The 27,045-nt window shown below is 40.2% G+C and overlaps 1 protein-coding gene across 1 annotated transcript in view; it reads left to right on the top strand.

Annotated features, from left to right (window-relative positions):
- The first annotated feature begins 8,104 nt into the window (after window positions 1-8,104).
- cfap74 (cilia and flagella associated protein 74) overlaps window positions 8,105-27,045 on the top strand; it is a 64,072-nt gene continuing 45,131 nt past the window's right edge. Inside the window, exons 1-13 of the mRNA XM_071535991.1 lie at window positions 8,105-8,270; window positions 12,551-12,661; window positions 12,779-12,860; window positions 13,563-13,715; window positions 15,352-15,450; window positions 15,574-15,678; window positions 17,395-17,568; window positions 18,414-18,524; window positions 20,651-20,753; window positions 22,006-22,163; window positions 22,356-22,572; window positions 23,363-23,515; window positions 26,046-26,201. Coding sequence (XP_071392092.1) covers window positions 8,105-8,270; window positions 12,551-12,661; window positions 12,779-12,860; window positions 13,563-13,715; window positions 15,352-15,450; window positions 15,574-15,678; window positions 17,395-17,568; window positions 18,414-18,524; window positions 20,651-20,753; window positions 22,006-22,163; window positions 22,356-22,572; window positions 23,363-23,515; window positions 26,046-26,201 — 1,788 coding nt within the window. The remainder of the gene's footprint in view (window positions 8,271-12,550; window positions 12,662-12,778; window positions 12,861-13,562; window positions 13,716-15,351; window positions 15,451-15,573; window positions 15,679-17,394; window positions 17,569-18,413; window positions 18,525-20,650; window positions 20,754-22,005; window positions 22,164-22,355; window positions 22,573-23,362; window positions 23,516-26,045; window positions 26,202-27,045) is intronic.

The following is a 27,045-nucleotide window of genomic DNA, read 5'->3' as shown; positions in this document are numbered from 1 at the left end:
TGGGGTCCAGGGTCACCCGGGGGTCCTTGAGGGTGGGGTCCAGAGGGGTCCCACCCCCCCAGCAAACCTCATTCACTAGACCAGGGGTCCTCAAAAGATTTCATGTCACAGACTCAAAAACAATTGATTGATTGATAAGATGAAGTCCCAGGCTGGGGCTCGGTAGCGGGGGGGGAGCAGGGGTACTGATGACCCAGGACCCCAAGCAGAGGGAGAGCCCGGTCCCTAAAGCGTCAGGACTAAAATGCCTTTTTTTTTGCTCCTCAAACGTGTATTCATAAATATTTTATACTTTTATTTCACACTGCGCTGGTTTTGAAACGGGGTTTGGTTGAACTGAAAACTTTCTCAAAAGTGTGACACACCACCTGCTGTGTTGAGTTATCTGAGACAAGCTGGAATAAGCTTGGAGTAAAATTGAACACGGTTGTGCAGATCCTCCCTGGATAGATTTTGATCTCGGAAATATTAGTGAAATTCTGGCTAATGGCGGCTGATAAGCACTGCGGTAATTAAAATTTACGGATGCGTACGATCCGATGATTGATCGGTAAATGAATGCGTGAAGGTGTGTTTGAGTTGTGGTCGGGTAGACATTGATTTTTGCCATAATGATGGTGTGGAGATGAGAGGAAAGTGGAGGGGGGGGGGGGGGGGGGGGGCCCACATTCAACTCCTGTGCATAAGGCCCATAATTCCTAGCTACACCCCTGCTCCCCAGAGACCCATATGGGACGATTTAGTTGTTGGTTTAGTATTAAATCGTATATCTGTCTACGCTGCACATGGGAAGATGACAGTGGTGAGAGAATGAGAGAATGTAATGTCTTCATTTCTCTCTCTGAACTCAGAAAACTCATACTGTACAGCACAGAGTGGCTTGGGGACATACTGTACTACAACAGAGCGCAAAGAGCAAGAGAGGATTTTCCTTATTAGGGGGAAAGAGGCTGGCAGGCAGATGTTCAGGTCAGTGACTATCCACTGCTCTTTCGAAGAGCCTAGAGAAACTGATTTTCTCCAACTTTGAATAATGTGGTTTTTGCCCTTGAACAGTTTTCATCTTCGGAGATGTAGTGGGAAAGGGAGCGTTAGGGAGCTGACATGACACTCTTATAGTAGTGCGGGACGAGACTGAGCAAAGAAATCGTATTGCGACACTTGCTTTGAATATCGTGATCGCAGGATGAATTGTAATACATGTGGACACAGAATACTTTTTCACAGAATGTTGTTTTACATCACTTGAAAAGATACAATTTGGATTTACTTTCAGTTTGATAATTGCAGTAGCTATTATAATCATTGTTTGATTAATAGTGCAGCTCTACTTTGAATGGAACAACTCACAATAATAATACAATTTGCTATTCTCAATTAAGGCGAGGCACCACAGGGAACACATTACCAACTGAAATCAAATTAATTCCAGATATAAAATCTTTTACAACAAAGGTTAGGTGCTGGCTAAAAGCAAACCAGAGCTCATTTTTAGCTAATTGTACTCGTAATTGTAAATTAGGCTACTATTGGTGTATGGTGTATTTGTATTGGTGTATTGTGGTATGTGTATTTTATTGTATTTCCATATCTGTAGTGTATTGTGGATACTGAAAGCTGTATATTTTAATTACACTGTACATGTAAAAGCCCAACTAGGGACAAGAGTTGAAAATTAGCAATAGCTATAAACTCTCTGTGCAGCACATCAGTTTCATGCTTTGTAATGGAACTATGTTAAATTGCATCAAATAAATAAAAAAAATCTATCAAATAAAATTCAAATAAATAAATAAATAAAAATGGTGATTTTGGCTGGACTGGTCAATTTCAGATATTATCATTTCATATCAACTACTGAAGTTTCATAAAATACACAAAACAATAAAAAAACAACCCTAAATAGCTGATTTATATTTTTTTTTTATCCCAGCTGCATAAAGTACACCAAGCACAAAATTAGCTGAAAAAGCTTGTTTTTCCAACTTAACTTAGATGGCTACCAAATTTGACACGCTGCTTCATAATGAAAATATCTGTCAGTTTTGGCTTCTTTCCTTTGATATGTCTTTTGTCATTTTTGTCATTTTGTGGTAAGGCTAGCATTTGTATATAAATCATCAACCTTACACATCTAAATGACCAACTACTAGCGTAGTTATTCATCAGAATTAAACATTTTCCCATGAGATCGAAAAAATAGTGTTCTGATGTGCAAATGTACACATTTTTAATGAAACATTAGCTAATTTGAATATGTTAAAATGTGTAAAATGTGTTTGTATTTGTGTCCATATTCAGATAAAATTAAATTCTGATTGGATGAAAGGATTTTTTCCTATTAACCCATGGTGCCTCACCTTAAATTCAGTGCACTATACAGTAAGAAGTTCTTTAGTGGGAGCATTGAACCGTGCCTGCTGCACCTTATACACTGCAGCCAGAGCAGAATCAGGCAGTAGGCCCAGAAATACATGATAACATCACTCTGTTATCTGGAAATATACTCTCCGGACAGTAGGGAGGATTTATCTGATGACTCAGCCTCTCATACAGATTAGCAAGGAGCAGTGTGTCACCTGAATGCGGATTTAAGGACAGGTGTGACTGACTATGAAAGGTCATGTGTTGGGATTAAATTCTGCTGCAGCACACTGCCAGATCTTGCCAGCATGCACAGACTGTCCACCTCTAGATATTTCTCCATGTCTAAATAAAAAATTCTAAAGAAAACTAACTATTATAGTAAATTGATCAAACTGTCAATCAGAGGTAACAGATAAGCAGCTGCACTTTTATTTTGCACCTTACTTAACCCTTTGGTGTATCACCATTGCACTTCTTCGTAACCAGGTTGCTTGCAAGGTGATTGATAGACACTAAGCTGTTTTTACTGTAGCCTAAAATCATCCATGTGTCCCTGGTTGATCCAGTGCTCCCTGCTAACACTTTAGCATACACTATGTTGAGTGATAGTTGGCCATTAGCATTATCCAAGAAAGAAGGCTGACCTTTTAGTAATAAAAAGTTGTTAGTGGTTTTTATTCTATGTCCTATAGATTCATAAATTTTTTTTAAATATCATGCCGTGCGCTCATGGTTATGCCCTTCTCATAGACAATGAATGAAAGCAGACTGCTGTAACTTAACATTCACACAATACAAAGTGACTAAGAGTTTCTTATTTCCTAGTGTTGATCTCTTTTCAACCAATGTTCATAGAATTACCTTTAAGGCGACTAACATTATGTTTGAGAAAATTATAACTTGTAGAAGCTCTAAACCTAAATGAAAAGTAATTTTAAATGTAAACTGCCAAGTCTGGCAGTTTTGTATAGTAGATTGGTAAAACTTCTGAAATAAAATATAAAAACAACGGTAACACTTTACAATAAAGGTCACTAAGTTAAGGGTTAGTTAATGCTTAATAAGCATTAAGTAACCCTTAATTAACAGTTAACTAATGTGTCTGGTAATCATTTACTAATGGTGTTCATGTTAACTAAGGTATTAATTTATACATTATTTAATAGTCATCTTTATTAACTATTAAATAATGTATAAATAAATACCTTAGTTAACATGAACACATTAGTAAATTACACATTAGTTAACTGTTAATTAAGGGTTAGTTAATGCTTATTAAGCATTAACTTAGTGACCCTTATTGTAAAGTGTTACCAATCACTTTAGTTAATGTCAGGATATGTTTAAGTAATACATTAAGAGTTAGTTAATTAGTTAATTAAGGGTTAGTTAATGCTTATTAAGCATTAACTAACCCTTAACTTAGTAACCCTGATTGTAAAGTGTTACCAAAACAACCTACTGTTTTGAACTACAAGGGATTAGGCTACTTTCCCCGTTTCTACAGGGTGTGAAGGTGATGGATGATGGTAGACTATATATGGCTAAAAATCACTGTATAGTGGGTGAGTATGTGGTTGATCACCTAAAATAGTTCCAAGAATAAAATGTGCTACATTAACTAAAGTGTTAGCATGGAGAACTACAGCCAATGATCTGCTGGACGATTTTGGTGTCTTTGTTCTCAGCACTTAAAGAGGAAATTGACCAACAGCTCAATTTTATTTGTTTAATGGTAATTCTTTGAACATTGGTTGAAAAGGGATCAACACTAGGAAATAAGAAACTCTTTGTCGTTTTGTATTGTGTGAACGTTATTTTACAGCAGTTGCACCCCAGTCTGCTTTCATTCATTGTGGGCATAACCATGTGCTCACGGCATGACGGGATAGGCAGTGACATGAACTACATCCACAACGAGAAAAAGTTGAAAAATAATATTGCATCATTTATGCAGATGAGCATGACAATCGCAGCACGAGAACCAATCACAATCGGGCAAAAAGTTAGAGATTGTTGGTCTTTCTGGTGTATAATGTTAACGGAGCTAGCCTAAAATACTGCTAACTTTAGCTCTGGTGGCCTGAGCAAGTAATGTTAGCTTCCTAGTCTAACTAGCATCCAAATAGGCCACTAGCTAGCTAACTTGCTAGAGTAAAGTAGTATTTCAAGATTACGTTTTCCAGAAGCATGCTTTTGGTTAATATTTGGGTTAATAAAATGAGGAAAAAGATAGAAAATAGGTCCTCATAAACAAATAATGTTACATAAACTGAAAATTTGCTCGAATGCTTGTCACCAAAACACACCCAGTTAACACCCGCAATCGACAAGTTTTTTTTCCACCTTTCACTCATCAAACGTCTGTTGTGTTTATTTCAAGCTAGTCACTCCATTCAGTGTAATGGTACACTAGACCAGTGGTTCTCAATGTGGGGTCCGGGGACCACCAGGGTTCCTTGAAGGGGTTCCAGGGGGTCCCCAGCAAAATGAAGAAATGTTAAACTTCAACATTATTTAATTTAGAAGAAGTTAAAACAGTTAGAGAATGTAGAAGAATGACTGTTTTGATCATATCGTCACTGTTATGTCATGGAATTCTGGACAAAATCGTATCTAACAATAAAAATATTCTCAGATTTGGGTCTGAGAGACAAAATCTCATCATATAGGGGTCCTACTGTGGCTCTAATGTGGACTAAATTGGGGGTCCTTGATATGAAAAATCAATTCATCGATTTGCTGAGGACCCCCTGGAACCCCCTCATGGACCCCTGGTGGTCCCCGGACCCCACGTTGAGAACCACTGTGTTAGAGCTCTGTTGTCCTGTAGCATGCATGCAGACAGGAGTTTTACTTCTACACACATTGCCCAGAGGCAGAGCTGCTCTAGAGGCCGAAATAATCTCATTGGTTGAGTTACACCTCAGGACAAATTCCTGTACTTTTTTTTTTTATCTTAGAGAATATAAAATGTCTGATTGTGATTCAAGCAAAGAGAGGACAGCAGAGATTCTGTGCTTTTGTCGCAGGTATTACAGGGTGGAGACACACCATCTACTGAATGCAGACTGTGTTTAGCGGAGTGAAGGGTATAAGTGACACTTCCAACTTCAGCTGAAAATGAAATAGAAAAAGCTGTGAAATTCACGCCACGCCCAAAGGTGGCGAGGCGACTTAGCTAAGCACCTTTCGTGAAACGGATAAACGAGGAGCTAAAAAGAGAATCGCAGTAATTCTATTCCGGGGAATAAACTCATGAGCTTGCAACAGAAAAGAGGCGTTTGCAGTTTACAACTTCAAACCACCAAAAGCAATGTAACCTTGTGTGTGTGTGTGTGTGAGGGGAGGATGTAATGATTGTGCAAGAACAAAGTCTACACTATGCATTATACTGAGAGTAAAAAAAAAAAGCACAGCAGTGGCTAGAGGCACAAAAATCCAATTACAATAGCTATTACTCCCTCTACTGGTGGACGGCCATGAGGGACAATGGGGGGGGGGGTTTTGTCCAAAATCCTCCTAAAGCTAAAGTGGCTTCACCTTTTGCCCCTTTTCACCGGAAGCATTTCTCAGCACATAACAACTCAACGGGCTTCGGGAAACTGGGGATTAGTGGCAGATGGAGGTTAGCCTGAGATTTTGATTCCTGTGAACGGTTAGAATGAGAGTATGGGGCCGTTTTTACTGCACACAGTTGAAAATGCATTAGTTATTATCAGTTTGGGGTTGAGATACAGTTCCTCTTTATTCATTTTGTTCATCGTTGATTTGGATCATAAATAGAAAGTTTAAACCTCTAAATAAATCACCTGGTTTAGAAGCATCTAGTTTGCCCCTGACGAAAGCATGCTGCCAAATTGTTGTTCCTTTAAATCCAGGAAACCTGTGCAAGATGGTTATTTATACTCCAGCGCATACTCATAATAATAAGAGGTCACAAAATTCAAATGTGAAAACTGTGTAAAATCACTTAAAAGGTGTTGCGCCCAAGGTTTCCTTCGCTAAAGATGATCAGAGTTCATTTTCATTTTCAAATCTGAATCTCACCTCACTTCACTTCATCCGGTGCTGTATACAATATCAGCTGAACTTGAAAAAAACAAAAAGTGTAAGCAAAAGACGAAATAAAAAGGAGAAATACTCCATATTGCAGGTGCTGTTGTAGGTCTAATTCAGTGATTCTCAACCTTTTTCATATCAAGGACCCCTAATTTAGTCCACATTAGACCCCCATTTGATGAGATTTTGTCTCTTGGACCCAAATCTGAGAATATTTTTTATTGTTAGATACGAGAACTCCATGACTGTCTGTATTATAGGTAGAGAAACTATGATCAAAATAGTCATTCTTCTACATTCTCTAATTAAATAATGGTGAAGTTTAACAAGAACCCCCTTAAGGACCCCAGTTGGTCCGCGGACCCCATGTTGACAACCACTAGTCTAATTCCATGAAACATCTGTGATGGCAGGTATCCAATTGATAATCCCACCAACCACCTGCTCTCAACCCCACCTGCACTCTACTATCCACACTGGCTTTCTACATAGGGGCTGTTCCATTATAATGTGTTGGTCCAGTAAATGCATTGTACTGTAGGCCTGTGCTAATGCATATAGCAGATACTTGACCTCTACTGAACAGGCCTGCAGGTAGGTGACATTATCTGCCAGGCAGAAATGCATCAGGCCACCTAGAGACCCACCTCACCTTCACATTCATCTCCATAAAAAACAATCACCTTATGCTATGCATATGCATTATGCAAATGCTGTCATTAAAGCAGAGGAGACAGCAGATTTTAGGTTGTGGTTGTGATGTTGCCTTATATGATATTCACAAAGAAACAGGGAGTATGGAGTATGTGGACTGATTGAAATCATCCTCTATTTATGGGTTATGAGTATTTTTAAAAAACAGTTTTACGCAGATGATGCCACAGCCTCAATGTTGTAACGCTCAACTTTTAGAACAGAATTTACTGAGAAAAGCATAGGACTGAAAACATTACATTGGTTGACCTGTACAAAAACTACAAGGTTAGAGATGCTAAATTAGAAAAAAAAATATTGAAAAAGTAGTAGAATGTGCCTTTACCTTACATGACCACAACCAGTGATGTAACAGAGGGTAAACCCACCTAAATCCACTTTACCCACCTTTCTGCTGATATTAATATTTATGAGGTGAAGTCATAGTACGCATGATAGTAAGCTGTATCAAAGGGATTTATGATATTTTAAGGCACATTAGTGCTTTTCTGAAACAGATTTTTGATGATATTGGTGGTTGGCACAGTTTTATATGATCTACTGTCTATGGATAGTATCATATCATTTACTTGAGTTGATCTTGGTTCGTTTGCTTTATGCTGAACACTGACACTCAGCTCACTACTATCACAATAATGGGCGATGGATGGGATGGGCAGTAGTAGGATACCTGCAGGGAATAAAAAAAAAATGAAGTGTGATCTCACCTGGTGAAAATATTCCCTCCGACAAAGAGCAGGGCAAGACCCGAGAGCAGGAAAGTTGGGATCTCCATTCCAGCCGCTTTTATAATCAATGTAAAAAAAAATAAAAAGTTTCCCGGAATGGACAGCAATGAGAAAATGAGAAAGCCACGGAGGGTTTTTTTTTTTTTTCTCTCTCTCTCTCTCTAGTGCGCTCCTCTTGTCATCCTGCGGCGCGGAGAAGAAAGTAAAGTGAGGTGCTGAGGTTGGAAACGGTGATGATGATGATGATGATGATGGTGGTGGTGGTGGTGGTGACCCATGATCGGCTCTCCTTCCTCCGATCCGAGTCCGGGAGCGCACGGAGTGAGCGCACCGAGGAAAAACTCTCCCGGTCCGACCGCAACGACGAGCCGATCCACCGCCGCCTGTCCTTCAGCGAGCGCGGAGACTGGAGGGAGAGAGAGAGAGGGATAGAGAGAGAGAGAGAGAGAGAGAGACTAATCTGTCGATTCCTGCGTTGCCTGGCCTCTACAACGTCAGATTAAATCTGTCCGGTGGAGGGAGGGGGGGCGGGGGGGGGGGGGGGGGGGCACCAAGACCTATCACGAATAAGGACTTCAGTATATTATGTAATGTTTGACACATTTGAATCCTCTCCATTAGGTGCAATTAGAGGCTCAAATAAACCCCCGGGAAAACATGCCTTTACTCTTCACGCCTTAGTGGCCCCTATAGGATTTAAGTCGCCAGTGGATCCCAAGGGGGTCCCAGGGGGGTCCTTAAAGGGGGTCTGCAGGGGGGGTTCCAGCACCGGCAAAACGATTGATAATGTAATTTCAGTGTTCATTCACTAAGTCAGGAGTCTTCAAATGTTTTCACGTCTCGGACCCCTAAATAGACCCACATTAGGGCCCTGGACCCCCATGATCATCTTCCCCATATGGGAGGATTTTAGTTGCTGATTCAGTATCAAACTGTCTGCATGGGGAGAAAAAAGTGCTGAGAGTGAAAACAAGGATTACAACAGCCAGAACACATTCTCTAATAGGGATAATGTCCAGTGAATTCAATTCAAGTGAAATTAAACTATTCCCTCTGGATCCTCCTCCAGGACCCCCCTGGGCCCCCCCCCCGGACCGCACTTTGAGAACCACCGGAATAGAGGTCAGCAGGATGAAGAGAAAGCGATATAGGAAGGACTATTCTGATCAGAGGTTTCGTTCTCTCCACTGTTATCTCCACCTACACGACAGACAGTTATGTAATTCTGTACGAAAACCACATGTACAAACATCTTCTCAGGTTCCTAAGGACAGAGGGTGAGCAGAGTTTTCCATGTCACGGACCCCCCATTAGATACACACTAGACCACAGACCCCATTTGATCAGATTTGGCCCTTAAGGAACCCCAAAATAAATACATTTAATATGAGTATACATTTTAGAAGGATAGTCTACTATACAAATACCACAGCAAAACTCTAATATTCCTACAAGGCTCTATAGGAATCTTATAGTGATACAGTAGAGATAAAATATATATATATATACCATTAAGTATGATAAAATCACTGTGTATCACAGACATGCATTAGGTCCTCATAAGAATATTATAGTGATTAGTGATAATCACAGGACAGTGATTCTCAATCTTTTTCATATCAAGGACCGCTAATTTAGTCCACATTAGAACCACAGACCCCCATTTGATGAGATTTTGTCTCTCGAAACCCAAATCTGAGAATATTTTTTATTGTTAGATATGATTTTGTCCAGAATTCCATGACTATCTGTATTGTAGGTAGAGAGATAACAGAGAAACTATGATCAGAATAGTCATTCTTCTACATTCTTGTGTTCACTTCTTGTAAATGAAATAATGAAGTGAAGTTTAACAATTCATCATTTTGCTGGGGACCCCCTGGAACCCCCTCAAGGACCCCTGGTGGTCCCCGGACCCCGCGTTGAGAACCACTGCTATAGGAGATACTACTAGCATAAAGCATTGATTCTCAACCTTTCTCAAGGACCGCTAATTTAGTCCACATTAGAGCCACAGACCCCCATTCGATGAGTCTCTCGGACCCAAATCTGAGAATATTTGTATTGCTAGATATGATTTTGTCCAGAATTCCATGACTATCTGTATTGCAGGTAGAGAGATAACAGTGAAACTATGATCAAAACAGTCATTCTACTACATTCTCTAATTGTGTTCACTTTAAGTTTAACAATTCATCAATTCGCTGGGGACCCCCTGGAACCCCCTCAAGGACCCCTGGACCCCACGTTGAGAACCGCTGGCATAAAGTACAATAAAGGTGACTATACTCACTATTGAGCACCACAAACAAACTATATAGGTCCCTGTAGGAATATTATAGGGATATATGACATTATAGGGGAATCTCAGTGAGGATTATCTTCTCTCAACAGTCAAACCTAGGGCCCTACAAGCCGTTTTCCCTCGATTCTGCACAAAAGTCGCAGGGTTTTTCCGTCTCCTCATTAAACTTAACCTCGTTTACGTGCTGTGGGGAGTCAGAGCGGTGCACCTGCCCTGCTTTTCTGCTGCCTCACCCTGGGGAAGAGACACCGAGTCAGTGACTGTGGATTAAAACCCACTGTCTCTGCCTCCCCCAGGACCTTCCACTTGGATTTGCAGTGCAAGTCCTTTGATATTAAGATACGCCCGTCTACACGCTGCAGTGCGCCGGATGGGACTGCATTCTCTCTCTCTCTCTCTCTCTCTCTCTCTCTCTCTCTCTCTCAAACTATTTCACTAGTTCACTTCTTTCCTCTCGCCCTCATTTATCTCTCTCTCTCTCTTTCTTTCCCTGCTGATCTATTCTTTATGTCAGCCGGTGTCTTTGTCTTCCTCGCAATCTACTTTTCTCTTTATCTCTCCTACAGGAACCCATCTTTTCATTCCTCCTCCCAGCCTCCTGTCCCGCTTCCCATTACCATCCACACACACACACACACATACACACTCATTATTTTTTTTTAATTTCCCATGGTATCACTCTAATATTCCATCTCTATAGGGATTTATATGTTACGCTGTGGAATTTGTATAGTATCCTTCTAATATTTATTGTAGGAATATTATAGGTCTTTTTTGTAAGGGCTATAACATGGTAAAGGTCAGGTGGCTGTACCACACACACACACACACACACACACTCACTTTCCCTCTCCCTCCTCTCCTCCCTTCTTTTCTGTATTCACCTTGGTGACTTCACATCTAGAAGGAAAGAAAAGGAAAGGAAAGGAAAGAAAAGCTTTAAATAAAAGGGAAACCTACAGCAAGAAGCTCATTGTGCATTGCCAGTCAATTGAAATTGAATGTCTTCTTCCAGTGTAAATCGGATGAGGCCGTATCTTGAATTTCCATACCTGACAAAAAAGATTTTGCCTAACTCCAACAGATTTTATCATTCCCTTTGAAGCAGTTGAGAGATTTTCTGCTGAGCTTGGCTTGATTGATATCAGTCCAAAGAAATAAAGCAACGTAGCTGAAGTTAATTATAGTAGCATTGTTCGAAGGTATAGTGGGAGAAGTCACCAAAGAATAAAAAATATTGAACTGCTTCTTCCAGTATGTAAAAAAATCTTTTCTTAGGTAATAAGTAGGGCTCTCCCTTTTCTTTTTGTTGTAGCCTATATAATATAGTCTGGATGTTATACAGAGAGGAAATATGCTGTCAGAATAGCACAGTTGTACACAAAGCCCATTTAATATTTGCATACTCTTTGTACCTCCAGACCTCTAAATGCCTCATAGAGATAAAACTATATTGTCATTATCGATTTTTACTTCTTCTTTAGATTTTCATACTTCAGTAAATTATCAGTAAAAATAGATTTTTATTTCCCCTATTTTTACTAGTTTCCCTGGAGGGAGCCAGGAGTGGGTGGAGCTCCCCCTCCGCGTCCCGTCTCCATGGAAACACTAACAAATATGGCGGGTTGACTTTTGCTGTCAAACTGGAGGAAAAAGTTATTTGGGGGATATTTTGCCAAGAGACGAGTTATAGGAAAAAAGCCTAAGTGAGGTAACGCTCAAATATTTACTAAATGAATGTCTTACTTTGAATTTGACCAAGTGTAAGAGTAGTTTGCGTTCAACATTATCCAATTGGCTTTCTAACGTTAGCACGGTCGCCAAAAGTCATTCAAATACCTGGTAGTTGAATGTTGCCTTGCTTATTGTGAACGGTAAATACAGTATACAGTATAACTTAATACTAATGCTTTATCAATATGAATCACTTTTCAATTCGGCATACATATAATCCACAAAGCAGCTTTTATTTCAATAACATTTCAACTTTTAGGACAGGTGTTCGCCTGCAATTCCCACAAACTTCCTTCGCCAAAATACAGCGCGTGCGCTAAGCGAGCAATGTAAACCAGTTGTAAAAACTAAAAATGTATTGAAATAAGCTACTGCTTGGTGGATTATAAGCATGCCGTATTGGAAAGTGGCTCCTAAATAGTCAGTATAGGTTTTGTGAAGTAACTTACCTTTGCCCATAAGCAAGGCCACATGAAATTGCCATATTTTGGTGTGACGTTCACCCCATTCTCGGGGCTATGCTCGAGCTAGTTCACAAACCAAAAAATAGCTGTCTGACTTTGGAAGTAACATTAGCTCTTTGAGAGTTGTTGATAAAATAGGTTTGTAAGATAATGTGCTCCTGTGTTACACAAATAAGGTGAAATGGACGCAGCAGACAGGGGAAATCCATCCGAGGTGGTCTCACACAGGTCCGCAAACAACAACAGCAACAGCACAGCCTGTCCCTGGACTGATGAGGAGACTGGGGGTGAGTGACAGCTAAAAAATAACAGCTGCAATTAACTATTAATGGGGCATATTGTGGCTTTGTATAATGTCTGTAGTGCTGTGGATCCCCTCAGTTAAAGTTTACTGTATATTTCAGATGAAGGGACAGGTGAGGAGACCTTCAGAGAGGAAGACCCAGCGATTCCCCCTGAGTTGGTGTGGTTGGAAGAGTTGTTCGAGTGAGTATCTCTTACATGATACTTCAATATTATCATTTATCGTCTTTCAGTGGGATTATATTGCGATGATATGGTGATTTTGGGATATCGAGACGCACAATTCTGCTGTCTGAACCGACGAGAACAAGCAAATTTTATTTCGAAACTCAGACAAAATGAAGTATGGTAGGAATATTATGTGGAAAATTTCAGTTTAGTTTGACATCGCACCAAACATTACCATTCGGTTCAATATAATGAACATTCATTTGATTATTTAACGTGATTTCGCTTATGTGAGCCATATCGTCATATATATCGATATGGAAAAAAATGGATTATCGTGATGTTGATTCCAACCATATCGTCCAGCCCTACTTCCCTGTGAATCTCTTTTGAACACTAAAACATGGTTAAACTGTTTCAAAATGCCTCTTATTAGTTCTCTTATTATCTAATGCTGTTTTCTCCTTTGGACAGTGTCAGTTTGACATTTTTGCAAAAGACAATTTATCCAGTTATGGTTTTAAATATGCGTTCTACACATCATAAGTCATTATAACAAGAATCCATTTCACTGCGAGCAACCCCAGGCGTAATCGGTCTCGTAATTCTATGCATGTATGTACAGTATAATTGCACTTTGTATTAACCGTGCAACCTTTCCCGAATGTCATCTCGCATCTGCCCCCCCCCCCTCCCCCCCCCACCCCCCACCCCGAGGGAGGACAGTGACGGTGACCTTGCGGTGGCGGCGGCGGCCTACGACGGGGAGAGGAGTTCTGCCGAGACAGCACGGATGTTCAAGCTGAGACGAAACCTGGACCAGCTGGACCGCTTTCGCCGACAGAAGGAGCGTGACGTGCTGGAGGCCAGGTCTGGACCCTGGCAACCGGGGGGGGGGGGGGGGGCGGGACCTCGGGAGCCCGCTCCTTAACCTTAGATAGAGGTCCCCGCGCGGCCTTTTTTTTCCGGGGGCCTCCGCCAAAAAACCGCGTCAGGGAAAACTTCTGCGTTCGCTTTTCGCCGAGCGCTATTTAAAATCCAAAGTGTGTTTTTGAAAGCACTAACCAGAAATGATAATGATAATGATAATGATAATAACTAAACGTTTGAATTATTATTTCTAGGCTTGTGACAGTCTCTCGCAATTAGGGCTGAACGATTTTGAAAAAATATCTAATTGCGATTATTTTGACTGCGATATGATTTGCGATATTAGAGGGAATTATAATTTTTACATCATTATTCTCATTTTCATTGAAAAATCAGAATCAGAATCAGAATAAAGTTTATTGCCAAGTAAGTTTTCACAGTACAAGGAATTTGCTTTGGTATGGAGGTGCATACAATAAACATAAAAATAATAAAATAAAATAAAAATAATAATAATACAATTAAAATATAATAAGAAATATAATAAGAAATAAAAATATGTACAAATATATATGTGCAATATAACAATATAACAATATAACTGTTTTTTCAAGTGATTATGTATTAAAATGAGTATGGTGTGATTTTTGCGGGGATCTGTACCAAACAAAGATGTTTTCTTAACTCTGTAGAACATGATGTGTAGGCCGGGACATCTCTGCAGCACCACAATATTTACTTTAAAATGCTATTTTGACACATTTCACCTTTAACAAATATTGCGCCTCCTGCGATTTGAAAATTGCAGTAGGCCATATTGCGATTTCGATAAAATTTCGATTAATTGTTCAGCCCTACTCGCAATGCCACAGGCCGTTCTATTGAGACAAAACAGGTCTATGTTTGATTTCCGGCTCTCCCCTCCTGCCGTCCTCACACACAGAGCCAATCATTTTCTGTACCAATTGATTCAGCCATTTATAGGAAATCATTTCAGCTGAAGATGGAGCATTTCCCATCATGTCCCCCTCTCTCTCCCCGCATTTCTTCCCTCCTTTTATTTGTCTGAACTGCGAGCCATTAAGCGCCCAATGAACTGTGATGCGGGGCCCCTCGCGCAGAATAAAACGTCTGTCATTTTCCTCCTCCGCAAAACAACAAAGGCCAGTGTGTAGCCGCTCTGTGTTCTGACCACATCTTAATAAAGGACGTAAGAGCCACTCTCAGGCACTTGGCTTTTAAGCAATATAGCATTTATTTATTTTTTTTTGGACGTGATTTTCTTTTTCGTGAAAGCGCTTCATCCCGGTTACAGATTGCTGTGTCCATTAGACTGCAAAAAGAACATTGGGCTATTCAAAGCTGTCGAGGTGTGTCTTTGTGTGTGTGTGTGTGTGTGTGTGTGTGTGTCCACTCTCCGCCTCGCAATATCTTCATTACATCAGAATGCCCAACAGAATTACTTTCCCTCCACAAGGGAATTCATTAGCCAGATGCCCTGAACCCATCGCACCACCAATAGCCATTAAGTGTTCCTTCTGATTGGTTTAGATCCGGGATGTTCTGCTAGCTCAACAGTTGGCCGTGCTCCTGTTACCTTGTGTTTTTTTTTTTTTGTTTTTTTTTTCTATTCCAGAGAAGAGCTTCAAGTCTGTCGTCAGAACATCGATGACTTGGAGAAGCAGAGGGACAGCTTGGAGGAAGAGATAGAGCGGCAGAAAGAGGCGGACAACAGGTGAGTTCAGTTCCAAATGAACAAATGGCCCACTCCTCAGGTACTTCATATTCATATATTGTCATATATTGTCATTCCATTTTCTCCCCCCCCCCTGTATATGCCACTCACTGTACTTTGCAGTGTGGCAGTGTTTCGTTTGCGAGCCCAGCATAAGCGTCTGTGTCAGGAGCTGCAGAGGGAAGAGGAGCTGGAGGGCCACATCACCACCAACCTGAAGCAACAAGAGTGAGTCCTAGTGTTTTAATGGGATGTACTACCTTACCTCTAGGGTTAGACCCATACTGCCATTTTACTAAATATTTGATATACAGGTTCCTACGCAGTTCTGGAAAGTCTGGAAAAATATTACAAATGAATTTGATCATTTCCAGGTCTTGAATAGTTTGGGAATTTGAAAAGAATGTCTGGAAAAGTATGGAAAATGTTGCGGTTCAGGTCCGATACACACATGATTCTAGCTTTTATGTTGTTGTAGAGCCACTTTGAGTCCACAGTTTTTGTTGATGTGAAGAATAATGTTCAGATAGAGGGACGCTCTTATTACCCAGCCGCTGTCAGCATGCATTATATCAAATACCCACCAAAATCAAATCCGGTCAAGAACATAGGGTCTGGGAAAAATCTGGAATTTTAAAATGGAAACCGTGTAGGAACCCTGCCAATCATCTCACATATTCTGATATTTGTGGCTGTGAAGAACAATCTCCATCTATACAGTGATATGACCTAGTTAGCAGGGGCAAGATGTCTATCTGCGTAAATCATATTGAACACCAGACAAAATCTTCAAAACAAATCAAGTTCTGGAAAAAGTATGGAATTTTTTAACTGAAAATGTGTAGGGACCCTGGGTATAATGGAAGGTCCACTGTGACCACAGCTAGTGAATATGTTTTTATTATTATTTTTATATCAGATGTTGTATCAGAGAAATCATTCCTGTGTGGTGTGGATTTTACTCAACAGTTTCAGGGGTGACAGTCAAAACCTGCAATGAAGCCTGCCTCACCCTGCTTTAAAGAGCTGCTAACCCGTTTCATTAGTATGACTTTCAGTGGAGAGTTTTAGTGTCCCATGATGTTCTCAACCTTTTTGGCTCATGATCCCTTAAAATGAAGCCATGTCTCCTTGCCACCCCCGTCACAAGTTCAGCCAAAGAACCATTTTCCCCTTTTCAGGCTGTTTCATTAGATTTATCATCAGAGGAGGCCGAAAGGCTGAAAACTATTCAGTATTTTACAAGAAAAGAAGCAAAAATTAGACATAATAATACATTTTTATCGTAGAAATATGCTTTTTTTCCTATTCCATAAATCATCTTGCGACCCCCCCAAAATGATCTCACAACACCCTGAGGGGTCCCGACCCCCAGGTTGAGAACCAGTGCTGACGGACACACTGAATACTTAGTCATTTTTGGTAGAGATATTGAATACATTTGCTTTTGGCTGCTTCAATCTAGGGCTGGGCGATAATTCGATATTATCGTTTATCGTCTTTCAGTGGAATCATATCGTGATGACATGAAGATATTTTGATATCGTGACACACATTTCTGCTGTCTAAATTGATGATGACAAGCAAATTTTACTTAAAAACTCTCATAAAATGAGGTATGGTAGGAATATTATTTGAATATTTCTGTTTTGTTTGACACACCTGTTTATCACACCTAACATTATCATTAGGTTCAATGAGATGAACATTAATTTATTTAACGTGATTTTTGCATACATGAACCATATCGTGATATATATTGATATCGAGAAAAATCCTTATGATTATCATGATATTGATTTCAACCAGCTCTACTTCAAATCCTAAAAAAAAAACAGTTAAGGGTATAGGTCCTCCAAATCTGTGAGGTGCTGTTCAGATGGAAAAAAAACCGAAATATTTGCCACACGCTCAGACCGGTTTCTCCTCTCCCTCCCTCCCCAGGCTGGAGCTGTGTCAGGTGGAGGTGGAGCTCGGCCGGTTCTCCTCGCTCCAGCGGGAGGTGCGGGAGGAGGAGCGGGTCTTTCGGGCCCTGAAGGTCCAGAGCGCGGCGGCGAGGCTGCAGCAGGAGACCCACGCCAGCCGGAACCTCCAGCTCAAGATCCAGCATCTCAAGGAGTAGGGGGGGGGAAACTTAACTAGCATCTACTTCCCGTTCGCGCTAGATTGGTTTTTGTGTATGGAAATGTATGCGAAATGTCCCTCCCATGCATTTTGTCGTTGGAAGATTGTTATGGATTTGCCCGCTCAAGCAAGATAAAACACGACATAATGCGTGTTTTTGTAATTGTGTATGCAAAATATCACTTCCCTATGCAAGTTTGTATGGGATTTTCTTTGTGGAAGTATTGATTTTTTTTTTTTATATACTGAAATTTTTCATTGAGGAAATTAGTATGTGATGATTTCTATTGATTTTTCTGCAGAAACAAGATGGTACAAGAGTTTTTTCTGCCTGTATGGCTTATGGGAAACCTGCATAGAGAATCACTGACATGAGTTTTGAGTGCTAACGTTTAGGGCTGTGCAAAGAAATCGATACAGCTGAGTATTGCAATATTTTTTTTCCATGATACTGTATCGATTTTCCAGCCCCTCGTATCGATACATTAAAATTAGTCATGTTTTAAATGGATTTACAATGTCCTTAAATTTCCCTCAAATCCCTTTGAATGAAATAGTGTTGACTCAATTTGTCCGCTGAGTTATCAATATAATGTGATGTACATATTAGACCCAGGTGGTACACAGCAAGTTGTATTTTCAGCTCTATTTTTACATTTTCAGTAAATTATGTAGAATATTGCAATGTATCGTGATACAATCGTATCGTGAGGTCCTTGCCAATACCTAGCCTTACTAACATTATAGCTGGATTAGGAAAGATTGTAAAGGTGTGTGTGTGTGTGTGTGTGTGTGTGTGTGTTGTGTGTGTGTGTGTGTGTGAATGTATGTGCTGACAGTAAACAGGCAGCCATGCACAGGAAAGAGGAGACTCAGCGTCAGAACAAAATTGAAGAGGCCCAGGCAAGCCGCAAGAAAGCTGCCAAGTACCTGAAGGAGACCATTAAAAGGTAACAAGCTTTCAAGCTGGTAAGACAATAAATGGGGGCTTAAACATTAACAAGAATATCTCAACACACAATAACACTACAAGCTTTCAGCTACAATCAATAGAGGCTTTGCGGAAGTGTCAGAAATCTCCTAGGAACCATGGCTGCGGCCATCTTGGAGGACTCATTGGAGGACTGTCGTATATATTACAAGCAGGCCAGGCCAGGCCAGACCAGACCAGACCAGTAATGTTCTAGCTAAAAGCGAAGTCGGATAAAGTAGATGTGTTTTTAAATTTAGGTTAGCCCTAGTCTCTACTCCATAACACAAAGACTTAGCTCAGTTAACCTGAGCTAGCTAGCTTTGTTAGCTAGCTAATTAGCCAGCAAGATAGCTTAGCACAGCAACTAACGTTAATGTTAATATATAACTACCAGCCGCTACTATTAGGTATTACCTACCTAATGTCAGCCACTTTTTTATTTTTTATTTATTTAGCCTTTATTTAACCAGGTTTGTCCCATTGAGATCAAGGATCTCTTTTACAAGGGAGACCTGGCCAAGAATATCAGCAACACAGAGTTTCAACAAAAAATTAACATAAAAAAACACATAGAAAACACATAGATTTGAGTAACATTAAAATGATCAGATAGAACATTTGCACACAGACAACCTGGTTTCAATAGATTTCACCATAGCTTTAAAATCATTGAGGGTTACTAAGTTTTGAAGTTGAAGATCAGACTGTAGATTGTTCCATGCAGTAGGTGCAGAAAACCTAAAAGCTTTCATTCCCAGTTCAGTTGGGACTTTGGGAACAGCAAATCGCAGAATGTCCTGAGAGCGGAGATTGTAATTTCCATATTTCAAGTTTAAAAGAGACGATAAGTAAGCAGGAATTTTGTCAAGAATGGCTTTGTAAACCAAAACATACCGACGACTGAGGCGGCGTGCACTTTGCAAATCAGATGTGTTAACAAGACACAGATAGCTAGTTGACCAGATACTGTGGTTTGCTAACCCACTTGAATTGTGTTGAGATGGCCAAGTTGTGCATTTAACAACTGGCTGATCAGCCACTGGTGCCATGAAGTTTGGAGCTCCAATATGGAGCCACCTCACAACCCTTCATTACTGTGATTGTGTTGTGCTGTTACTACTATACGTTATTCAGCTGTACACAGACAAATGTTGTCAAGACGCCATGAAATATGATTTCTGTCAGGACGCCATGGGTTTTCTCTAGACTTCTAGAGCAGTGGATCTCAACGTGGGGTCCGGGGACCACCGGGGGTCCTTGAGGGGGTTCCAAGGGGTCCACAGAAAATTGATGAATTATTAAAATGTAATTTACAGGAAGTTAACACAATTAGAGAATATAGAAGAATGACTATGTTGGTTAAATGTTCACTGTTATCTCTCTACCTACAAGAGAGATAGTCATGGAATTCTGGAGAAAATCATATCTAACAATAAAAATATTCTCCGATTTTGGTCTGAGAGACGAAATCTCATCAAATGGGGGTCCGTGGCCCTAATGTGGACTAAATTAGCGGTCCTGGATATGAAAAAGGTTGAGAATCACTGTTCTAGAGCACATGCACTTAGTGAGTGATACATCTGAGTTCCTATTCTACAGAAAACCAAACACTGCCATGTCGACCTCAAACCAAAGATCCAGCAAGTAGCTGTGTCCAGCCATGGCATGTTAAGAGTTGTGATCACAAAATGTCTTATATGATGAAAATCTTAATGTTTTTTTGTTTTATTTGACATTATCATTCCCTACACTTGACTACAGGTATGTCCTTGTTAGTGTTCATTCTGCTCAGTATTTTTTTGTAGTATTTACCACCTGAAAGCTGAAACGAACAGTCATTTGTCGTAGTATTTACCAGCTGAGATGAATGGTGTTTTCAAGTAGGAAGGCTCTATCTACTATTTTTCCCATGAGGTGAATGCAGCATTTCTCTGAGTCATGAGAACTAACCTCAAGGTTGCTCAGCTCCATGGAGTTCCTCAATTATTAGCATAACAAAACTCCCAAACAGCGATAGCATATGTTTTGTTTACTCTCCACCGTATGTATTTATGCATGTATGTATTCATATACCTTATGGATGCGTGTCCCCGTTGCATTCAGGATGCACGAGCAAGAGGCTGAGAAGGAGCAGCAGAACAGGGAGTTAATGCAGAAGAGGATCCAGGCTGTCGAGTCACTGAAATCTAACATAGCAGCCGCCCAAGTAAGTCAGAGCACACTCCCTCACTGATGCTGATACCATGACCCTGAGCTTGTTGTTTGAGCTGTGAGGAGAAACCACAAGCACCAGCTGTGTGTATTGGTAACACTTGGGATGGGAACGATATATTGAAATTCAATATATCGCAATATAAAAATGGGACAGTACGTATCGCGGGGCAGAAAAATGAATCGCGATATTAGCTCCATTTTATTCTGCTGCAGTAATCACAAATGAGACGGCTTGCCCTTCACAATTTCAGCTCTCCATTGAAATTATATTACTTACACTTGACATTTTGAAATTGTTCTTTACATTTTAGCAAGTCCAGTCCCAAATAAACACAATCCTGCACAGTCATATTTTGTTATAGGAGCCTTTTGATCATGCTTATTAGAATATGTTTACTGATGCATTATATCAGCACCCATAAAGCTTAACAGCAGTAAAGCTTTATTTGAAGTGGTGCTGATAAGTCATCAGAAGGGCATTATAGGCATATTGTGAGTGCATGATAATTATAATCAGGGTATGATATAATTAACACACTGTACAAAGAATTAGAGGGTTGACTACCTTATATAGTGCTGATATAATGCACTGGTAAGCATTGCGTGTTCCTATAAGCAGGGTCATAAGGTATTATGCGTGTATTATAATTCCTTATGAGTGCCCATATAATGTTCTATAGATGTAGCAGTCATTCTGTAGAAAGTGCAATGTCATACACATTGCCACAGTGCACACAAATGCCAGTAGCTCAGCTTGACTCAGTTGTATCAGAAGGCCAAAGGGATCAATCCAATCAATTCTGTAGACAAGACTTAAGCTTTTCAAAATGCCATCAGGGGGTCCCATACTATATTATTTTATTTTTTTTGTTTGGCCCTCTAACAGAGTATTTGATTTTTTCCCTTTACTTACTTTAGGAATATAAACAGATCACTGAGCCAAACAGAGGCTTTAGTTGGATTTGCCGATTTGGCAAAATCCTTCTCCTAGCGAGGAGAGAGGGAAAGGAAAAAAGCATTGTTTCTTTTAGTTGTCGTTACTACATCGTCCCCTGGATCCCCGAAGGTGGCCACTTCACCACTGACATGCATATGCTGTTGATTGCAACACTTATTATCCATTTGCTTGAGGAAATAGTTACATAACATCTATCTCTCTCTCTCTCTCTCTCTCTCTCTCTCTAGACCAAACGCTGAACTAACGACGAGGCCGAGTTTCATTAATTTTGGTGTTGTTTCTCCAGGAGAGCTTGCGGGTCCAGCGGAGCAGAGCCAAGGCGAACGCCCAGAAGAAAGAACAGGAAGAGAGACAACTGAGAGAATCCCTGCAGGCCCAAGGCATCAACAGTACCAAGCATATGTACCGACAGAAACAACTCCAGGAGTTTCAGCGCAAAAAACGGTGCGTTCTTGTCCTCCTCTCCTCTCCTCTCCTCTCTCCTCTCTCCTCTCCTCTCCTCTCCTCTCCCACGTCCAGGTCCTCCACTCCTCCTCCACGCGGCCCGTGCGTGGGCGTTTTTCTCTCGCCGCGCGCTGAGGAAAAACATGACCCCGTTTCACTATAATGCGATGTTGTTCGATTTGCTCTTCTCAGGGAATTCGAGGAGAGGCAGAAGTCAAAGAGGGTGGAGATCGTGGCCAAAATCCTGCAGGAGGAGCGGCTGGCGGAGAGAGGGAAGAGGGGGCGCCGGGGGCCGCTGTCCGAGCCCGCCCCCGCGGACGGGGCCCCGTACCTGGGGAGGGCCAGAGAGAAGCTGCTGCGCCGCCTGGACCCCAGCCCCCCGCTAGCCATGGAGGAGAGAGCGAGAGCAGTGAGTGGCTGACTCATGATGTCACGTGAAATTACTGTGAAAGAGATGAATTCTGATCAATAAGGACATGTAATGCTTTACTTTAAATCCATTTTGATGCATTAAGTTCATTAGAGGCATAGATAAACTTGCCTTACATTATAATCACCAGACAAACATCAGAAAATTATATTCAGTGTAATGATTTAATGTTGTTGACTATACAGCTGCCCCATAAAGTATTCAACTCTCTAATTTCTTTTGCACATTGTGATTATATCATAGGGCTGGGCAATATGGTTGAAATCAATATCATGATAATCATAAGGATTTTTCTCGATATCAGTATATATCACGATATGGTTCATGTATGCAAAATCATGTTAAATAATCAAATTAATGTTCATCTCATTGAACCGAATGGTGATGTTAGGTGTGATGTCAAACAAAACAGAAATATTCAAATAATATTCCTACCATACCTCATTTTATGAGAGTTTTTAAGTAAAATTTGCTTCAATTTAGACAGCAGAAATGTGTCACGATATCAAAATATCTTCATATCATCGCGATATGATTCCACTGAAAGACAATAAATGATAATATTGAATTATCGCCCAGCCCTATTATATCATGCGTTGAATATAATAAATATGCACTCACAATGTTCTTATAATGCCTTATCAGCACCACTTCGAGTATTACCAAAGATTTGTCTTTAAAGTGTAGATGACAACTGTGCTTGTGTATGTGTGTGTGTGTATGTGTGTGTGTGTGTGTGTGTGTGTGTGTGTGTGTGTGTGACCACCAGCCGAGAGAGTTCAGCGACGACAGCAGCTCCTCCTCGGCAGCCTCTGACTCTGAGGACCCGGAGGAGGCCACAAAGCAGGAAGAGGAGCAGGAAAGTCTCACCGACAACCTGGCTGAGCCCGAGTTTTCCGGACTGTGGGACCAAAACTACAAGGTACAATGCTGCTAAAATTAAACACTCATAAATCTTGTCCCCATTTGCAGCAGGCATACCATTTTTTCTATGGATATTCTTATTCTGTTATTTTTCACCGGGTATATTCCTCACCTGCAAACAGCAGAAAGAGGAAGGATGCTGGGAGCTGAATTCCAATCTTTCCACATGACCATTTTCATGCAAAGTATTCAGTCTGTCCCCCTGAATTTTTACATAATAACAACAATACCACTATTACCACTACTTCTACTACTAATAATACTAAGAAGAAGAAGAAGAATATTTATGCTTATACAGTGTGGAATCTGATCAAAGCATCTTATTTGAATCAATTGAGGTTAAGGGCTTCCCATAGATTCTCAACGTGGGGTCCGGGGACCACCAGGGGTCCTTGAGGGGGTTCCAGGGGGTCCCCAGCAAATTGATGAATTGTTAAACCTCAGCGTTGTTTCATTTACAAGAAGTGAACACAATTAGAGAATGTAGAAGAATGACTGTTCTGATCATAGTTTCTCTGTTATCTCTCTACCTACAATACAGATAGTCATGGAATTCTGGACAAAATCATATGTGACGATAAAAATATTTTCAGATGTCATCCAATGGGGGTCCGTGGCTCTAATGTGGACTAATCTGAAAAAGGTTGAGAATCACTGCCATAGACAACCAGTGTAGTATTGATCAAGTCTACAAATAAACACAGTATGTAATCACTCAGACTGCATCATATCCATCCTCTGTCCTTTCTAGCTCACTGCTGTAGAAGTGAGTTCTCTCTCTTGTCTCACCCCCCCCCCCCCCCCCCTGTAAATGTGTGTCGACAGGCATCACTTCTCATTGTACTGGTGCCTTTGAGGCCTCCAAAGTGAACACGGCGTTAACGGCTCAAAGCTCCGAGCAGAGTGACAAGTCGAGTGGAAACGATCTTTCCTTCCGAACGTACAGATCAGAGCGACGCCCTCATCAAAGGCTATGGCCTAGTTCTCCACACAGCGGTGGTTATGTTGGTGCAAGAGATGATAGACTGTAATTGTAATGGCCGTGCCTTCAACAATGTAGCCAAGCAAGGATTCATGAGGGGGAGAATGAGGAGGAAGATGATGATGGCGATACTTTTTTTTGTGTTTTAATCAACAATTCAAAGCACTTTCAAACAATTATAAGTCAAACATTTTTTTATTAGAAACTTTGTATTCCAGTATGCCCACTTCCAAAAAAAAAAAAATGATCACACACAAAAAAGTAAAAAAAAAAAAAAAAAAAAGTAAAAATAAAAATGTTGTGGATATTGAGGCATATAATTTCACATTGGAATCATACTATAACATTTGTATCAGAAGTCTAAGGGAGTTTCGTTTTGTGGCAGGGACTTTAGGTGTTATGGATTTTTTCGGGTTCACGCTCCAATGGAGTATTTAATTTTTTCCAATTTTAGGAAACAGCATCAGGTCACCGAGCCAAACAGAGGCTTTCGGTGGATTTGCCGATTTCCATTCTAATAAAATCCTCCTCCTAGTAAGGAGAGGGGCAAAGGAAAAGGAAAAAAGCATCTTTTCTTTTAGTTGTCATTTACTGCATCGTCCCCCTGGATCCCCACAGTTGGCCATTTTAGCACTGGGCTGTATAAACTGATGAAGGGAATACGTATATATGCTTGTGATGATGATGCATTTTCCCTCTCAGCTATTCTCCATTTGGTGTTTTAGGAGGAAAAAAATTACATAACATCTATCTCACCCAGGTCAGAGTCTTGGGATTGACCAATTATTACATAAACTAAAACACTCTGAACGTCATACTGAAGGGATGCTCTTTAAATCTGCTGGGACAGTTATGATTCGACATTAGCTTTCTACTAAGTACCCATCACATTAGTGTGCTCTCAGAGTCATGTTGGAATCCATTATGAAGTACCTGATAAACAGACATCTGTGACCACATAACAGTTCATTTAAATATTAATACACTAACCAAAAATCTGCAGTCTTTGTTAATGTTTAATTCATGTCAGTAAATGCATTAGTTAACACGAGTTAATGAACACTTAATGTAAAGAGATGGAGCATCATGTTCACGAAAGGAGAAATCAGTCCTATTTACATAAGTATAATATATAAAAAGTCCTATTTAAATTATGTTTTATCTCTTTAAGCTTGATTATGTATGGTACATATTTACATCTCAACATCCCATATTCATTTCTTATTTTGACAAATACCCGTAGCATTATCTTTCAGAAGAATAAAAAAAGCAGTAGAGCTGACAAAAACGATTTGAAAACATGTAGGGAGAAAATGAGAAAGATTTTAGTCTACTGTCACATTAGCCATACTATTAAATTAATTTTAATTTGCCTCTAAAGCTTCTCCTGCCTCTGCCCTTCTTCCACCCAGTGCTGTGTTTCAAAAAAGGCTATTATGTCAGTGAAGTTTGACTTTTTTTATGTTATGATTTGGCAGTACCATCATAGCGATTATTGAAAATGACATTAATAGTGTAGTCGTTGCTTCTCTCTGTATGGTTACAGAAGAGCCTGGATGAGAAGGCGAAGTTGCTGCAAGAAGAAGAGAAAGTGCCTTTGGTAGCTGCTGGGAAGCTCAACCTGCCCGCTAAAAAAGCTGTTTGTGGGAAAGAGTTGAAAGGGCCGCCATTCATCAGTAAACCAGAAGTCATCCTCTTCAAGGTACCATGCTAATGTTTCAGTAAAACCTACAGCTGATGATACACAGGCCAATTTTTAGGGCAAATTTGGGTCAAAATTTGGCAGCAATGAGCAATGAATACGAGCGATGGGGCAATAAAGTGGGCAGTGGGAAAGAATAACTGATGAATTTCACAGTTGAAAATGGATGAAATACTCATGTCATCACTGAAAATGTAATAATTGAATCATTTTATCAAGGTTATCCACTGGAATTTCAGGTAACACTTTACAATAAGGGTACATTAATTAAGCATTAACTAACCCTTAATTAACAGTTAACTAATTACTGTCTGGTAATCATTTACTAATGGTGTTCATGTTAACTAAGGTATTAATTTATACATTATTTAATAGTCATCTTTATAAACTATTGAATAATGTATAAATTAATACCTTAGTTAACATGAACACCATTAGTAAATTACACATTAGGTAACTGTTAATTAAGGGTTACTTAATGCTTAGTGACCCTTATTGTAAAGTGTTACCGAATTTCATAACGTGCATTATAGGCTAGCTAGCCAGCTAGCTAACGGCTAGCTAGCTTGCTAGATTAAATGTTCTATAAAAGGAATCACAACATATTATTTCCTAGCTATGTTTACTATTTAGTAGCAGTTGGACCATTTTGAAAATATTTTGGGCTGAGGACAGGTCACCTGACCTATTTTGATTGGTTGATGTTGAAACCTTGCCAGCAAAGCTTGCTCTCTGATCAAGTCTGGCTATATTTCAAACTGCTACATTGTTTTCAGTGAGAAAATGTTTTTTTTTCCCAAATTTGCCCTAAGAATTTGCTTGTGTATCATCAACTTAAATAAGA

This window comes from Centroberyx affinis, unplaced genomic scaffold, assembly GCF_046629955.1.
Source record: "Centroberyx affinis isolate AG114_WGS23_722 - 3 ecotype Tasmania unplaced genomic scaffold, CSIRO-AGI_Caff_v1 ptg000185l_1, whole genome shotgun sequence".
NCBI lineage: Eukaryota > Metazoa > Chordata > Actinopteri > Beryciformes > Berycidae > Centroberyx > Centroberyx affinis.
This window is presented reverse-complemented; position numbering and strand designations above follow the sequence as displayed.